Raw genomic sequence first — 4706 nt, 5'->3', positions numbered from 1 at the left:
TCTAAAATAGCGAACAACCGAAGGCGGGACAGCTATGCCGTCCAGCCGTGCTGGCTGTAGGCCCGGCCGACAGGGAAGCGTCGCTCTGTGCTCGCCCATCCCTCTACCACCGGTGCCAGCACGGACGGGGCTGGGGCAGCAGTCACCGCACCAGGAGCAGGGAGGCGCCCGGGTGCCGACTGCTTCGCCATGAGCGCAGATCGCGTCCCTGGAGCGCATGCTGTGTCTCACAGGAGAGAAACCAGGATTATGCACCCTGCCACAGGCCGCTCGGCCACCTGAGGACACAAAGCATCCCAAATGTGGCTTACCTCCTGTCATTCTATGCCACAGGGCACTGGGGTGAGTCTGACACTTAAATCTAAGCCAGAGAGGGGCTGGAGAGCTTTGGGTGTTGGGCAAGAGATTCCTCTGGTCCCACTTGGGTTTTTCCATGCTGGATGTCAGTGGAATGGGGAAAGAGGCCGTGACCCCCGAGCAGCCACATCTGACTTAGATGGGATGGACCACACTTTGGGAGGCCATGTAAAAAGCTTTAGAGTTTTGGAGGGGGAAAAGGCAGTTAAGAAAAAAAAATCGACCAACCAAAAAAACAAACCACAAGCCAAAAGAAGAGAGCATTAGCTAAAGCATGTTTATAAGGAAAAGCCTTTTCCCTGCAGTGGTGGGGAAACACACTCCTGCTGCCCCAGCCAGCCTGGCAGAGGGCTTTCCATCCCCCCTCACGGCGCTGAACAGGCCGCAGGGAGACGCGAGAGGGGAGCGCGGCTGCATAGGGTGATGGGCTCTCCTACCACCCATGGTCACTCTGGAAAGCCTCTGTCCACTTGGAGGTGTCCATGAAGATGGAGGAGGAGCTGTGGAAGAGCCAGAGGCAGGGCAGGGAGCCCTCCCGTGTCCAGAGGTCCTTGGTGCAGTCATACACCTCCATTTCTACCCGGTAGTCCCCATCCATGCCCTTCCAGTGGCCACCAGTGACAAAGAGACGGTCGCCCAGTGCCACCATCCCACCGTTCTCATGGAGCACATGCAGGAGCTGCACCTGTGTTGAGAGGAAGGGTGAGATGTGCAGGGACTCCTTGGTGATCTCCCACTCCCACTGCAGAGCACATCTATCCACCATATGTGTCTCCCTGCCCCATCCTCTCTGTGAATTTTGGGGTCCCTGGTGCCTAGTGCAGGAGGGATGGGGGAGCAGGGGAAGAAGGACTGGGGCATCCTCAGCTCTGCAGGAGTTAACAGAGCCAAGGGATGAGTGGGCAGGAGGGAGAAAGGGGTGCTGGCACCCAGGGGGAGCAGGTGAGAACACCTTCCCCACCTCCCTGGGAGGGTGATTTTGCCTGACCCCACATCCCACAACCTTCTGCCAGATGTTGGCCTCCGGGTTGTACACGTAGACCTTCTTGGTGTTGTCCCCAATAAGGTAGATGAGCCCGCGCAGGGTGGCACAGCGTGGGGCCGAGAGGTACTTGGGGATGAAGGGGGATGTGATCACACTCCACAAATCTGCAAGGAGCAGGCATTAGCAGCACGTCCCACCCTTGGCTCTCAATGCAGCTGCCAGTGACTGAAAAAAGCATCGCTGAGCCCATGGCTATTTCAGGGGGAATTTGAAAGGGAGGAGGCAGAGTAGCCAGGCAGACCTGCACCCACAGTCCCCAAGACCCCAGGCGAGGGTCTTGCATAAAAAATAGAGGGAATGGGGACATGGTTTGTAGTGGTGCTGTGGGATGGGGGAGAGGCTACCCAAGGAGGTGGCACTGTCACAGGGGGTTAGTCTCTTCCTAAGGCAGGCAGCCTCCCCCACCCCTATGCCCCAGAGATCCCCCTCCACTAAAGCTCGGGTCCAGGCTGTGTCAGATGTCTGCGACTCAGGTCCGTGCTGCCAGCAGCCGTGCTCCTGCTGGAGCCGTGTTCCCTGTACCCTGTTAGCACCCACCCGCATCCCACAGGACCATGCCTGAAAGCACAGGGGGTCAACTGCCTGGGGTGACCCCCCCCTCACCACTCTCCCCAGGCCAGTGCTGGTGGGTTGTGGTGGCAGGGTCCACTCTCACCTTGGACAGGGTTGTAGCACTGCAGGGTGAGCGCATTGTACTTGACGGCACAGGAGCCCACCAGGTAGAGCTTGCCCGAGCAGCTGGCGGCTGCAAAATTGCTCACGTACTTGAGGGCTGGGCTGATGGCACACCAGCTCTTGTTGTAGGGGTCATAGCGCTCCACCTCCACCACGTCCACCGTCGTCCCTGCAGGGTGACGGGACGCTGCAGCCACCCCGCTGCTCTGGGGCACCCAGGAACCCCCACCCTAGCAGCACCCACAGGGTCTTTGCAGCCTTACCCCCAATGACGTAGATCTCACCGTTGAGGACAGCACTGGTGTGGTTTGTCCGGGCTCTCAGCATGGAAGCGATGGGCTTCCAGAGGCCGTCCCTGGGGCAGAAGCACCATGCCTGGGTCGTTGACCACGTATCATTCTGGGACCCCCGGGAGCCGCCTGGGGAGAAACGAGTCAGATGGGCCACTGTCTCTGAGTGCAGCTGTCCCTGGGCATCTCTTGCCAGCATCCAGATTTGCCAAAGCAGGGAGTAAGAAGAGGACTTTGCTCAGAGAGGAGCCTCGGGCCTCATGCTAGTGCCTCGTGCTCATGTTTGTCCTCTACCATCCATCCCTGTTTCTTGAAGATGCCCACCCTGCACCAGCAGCCCTAGAACCTACCTGTGACATACACATCGTTGTTCAGAGTCACCAGGGAAAAGCCCCATTTGTTGTAATCAGGGAAGTCGGGCAGAGCCATCCATCGCTCTGAAACCCAGCAGAATCAAGCAATGACCTCCCAGCCAGCAGTGGCACTTCTTAAGCCACCCCAGTTTCAACCCCATCCCCCACCTCAACCAATGCCCCTCCAAACTGACACTAGTTTGGCAAGAGGTGGTTTTGGGGTAGACAGAGGGTTAATTAACATGGGGGAGAGTGAAGGGGGAGGTGGGCACTTACTACTTTTGGGGTTGTAGAAGGCAAAGTTCCTGGAGGCAGCTGGCATCTCCAGCTCCCTCCCCTCATCTTCACCATCCTCCAGCACGCGGCCGCCAACCACCACCAGCACCTCCTCCAGCTTCTGTGGTGGGGTTGGGGCGTTCTTCGGGGCACCACTGTTGCTCTGCCCCTGATGTAGAGGCCAGAGCAGAACAGTCAGGCTCCTCCCTCCAGGCTCAGGAAGTGGGATTTGGGGGCAGGGGATACCCACCATGGTGCAGGATCGAGCGACGAGGGCCTTGATGGCATCTGAGTCACGCACAAGGGGCTCAGTGGCAAGCAGGTTCTGCAGGTACTGGTCAGGCAGCGAGACCAGGTGGGTCAGCTCCAGCAGCTCGGGCAGGAACTGAGCTCGGGGCCCTGGGTCGTGGCGTACCCAGCGTAGCACAGCCTCGACCAGGCTACATTCCTCCTGCACCTGCAGCTGGTCATTGGAGAGGTAGGTGGCCAACCTCTCCTTGGAGAGCTGGAGGAACTCCTCCTGCAGAGAGACAGCTTCAAAGTTCTCCTGCAAGAAAGACCAAGCCTTGGAGGAGACCTCAGGGCAGCCGTGGCTCTCAGCGAACTCACAGATACCTAGGCAGTTGGTGGCGTCCATCTGCTGCCGGAGGTAGCGGCTGCAGACCTTCTGGATAGCAGGGAAGTGGAGCTGGCTGGAGGTCCGCATCAGCCCTTCCACGTTGCCCTGGTTGATGGTGACCTTCCCCGTGTAGGCGAAGTTGAGCAGCATCTCCAGTGCACTGGGATCTACCTCCTTCAGCTCCACCCGCGCCGCGATGCTCTCGGCAAAGTCTCCAGAGAACATGGCATAGAAGTAATGGCTGCAGAGGGCCAGGACGCCACGGTGGCAAGGGAACTCCTGCCCACCCACCACCAGTGTCACATCGGCCAGTTTAGGGTTGGTGCGCAGCTGCTGCAGCCCCTCCAGCACGCCCTGGGCGTGTGAAGGCAGGCAGAAGTCAAAGTCGTCCACATTCCTCACCATGGTGCTGAGGATGGCCGCGGGGCCAGGCAGGCAGCACCCGAGCAGAGCGAGGCGAGGGTTTCCCTGCCAGGAAAAGGCGATAGTGTCTCCCTTTCCCCCTGCCCCGGCACCCCCCTCGCTTTCCCAGCGCCCGAGTCACGATCAGCAGTGGTGGCAGAAGTGCTCCCCGCAGGGCCCCCACTCCCAGGCCATGGTTTCTCCTCCCCACGCCGCAGCTGCCCTGCGACCGGCCTTTTGGGGGTGATTTGTGGCGGGGTTGAGGTCCCCCCGGCGCAGTCGCTCCCGCTCTCACCAGCGCTCCACAGCCCCGGCCGGCCCGCGGGAGGGAAGTGGTCACCGTCCCGGCGCTGGGCAGGGACACGCCTCGCGACACGGGATTAGCCGGGACAGGGGGCCACATGCTATTTTTAGGCAGCACCTGGACACCGCTCCCTGCTCTTAAAGGCACCGCACGGGCAGAGCCGTCGCCACCGCCCATCCCCGTCGCCGCTGCTGCCTTTAGCAAAGCCTCCCCCTCGTGCGGGGGTCGGCTGGGCACCGTGCCTGGCGGTACCGCTCCCACAGCAGCCCCCTCCGCCCTGTCTGGAGGCGGGGGTCCCCGCGATGCCCCTCCTCGCTCCCCCGGCCGGGAGTGCCGGTGCCGGTGTAAATATAGGCCGTTATCTCACTCCGCGACGGCCGCAAAC

At 60.8% G+C, this 4706-nt stretch overlaps 1 protein-coding gene across 1 annotated transcript; it reads right to left on the bottom strand.

Moving 5' to 3' along the window:
* Positions 1 to 611: 611 nt before the first annotated feature.
* Positions 612 to 4129, bottom strand: KLHL30 (kelch like family member 30). Its single transcript, XM_008930185.3, has 7 exons — positions 3247 to 4129; positions 2997 to 3165; positions 2718 to 2804; positions 2341 to 2496; positions 2058 to 2246; positions 1361 to 1506; positions 612 to 1042 (listed from the first exon to the last, which is right to left on the bottom strand). Exons 1-7 carry the CDS (start codon positions 4018 to 4020, stop codon positions 791 to 793), a joined length of 1773 nt encoding a protein of 590 aa, XP_008928433.1. The 5' UTR covers positions 4021 to 4129; the 3' UTR covers positions 612 to 790.
* Between the last annotated feature and the right edge of the window lie 577 nt (positions 4130 to 4706).

Source organism: Manacus vitellinus, unplaced genomic scaffold (genome assembly GCF_001715985.3).
Source record: "Manacus vitellinus isolate BGI_N305 unplaced genomic scaffold, ASM171598v3 scaffold_60_pilon, whole genome shotgun sequence".
NCBI lineage: Eukaryota > Metazoa > Chordata > Aves > Passeriformes > Pipridae > Manacus > Manacus vitellinus.
The sequence above is the reverse complement of the archived record's forward strand: the minus strand, read 5'-3'. Positions and strand labels throughout refer to the sequence as shown.

Coding starts and splice junctions, on each gene's coding strand:
- KLHL30 (XM_008930185.3), bottom strand. CDS start 4,020: ATGGTGAGGAATGTGGACGACTTTGACTTCTGCCTGCCTTCACACGCC. Junction 3,166..3,246: donor TCGCTCGATCCTGCACCATG/GTGGGTATCCCC, acceptor CCTCTACATCAG/GGGCAGAGCAACAGTGGTGC. Junction 2,247..2,340: donor TGAGATCTACGTCATTGGGG/GTAAGGCTGCAA, acceptor GTCACCCTGCAG/GGACGACGGTGGACGTGGTG.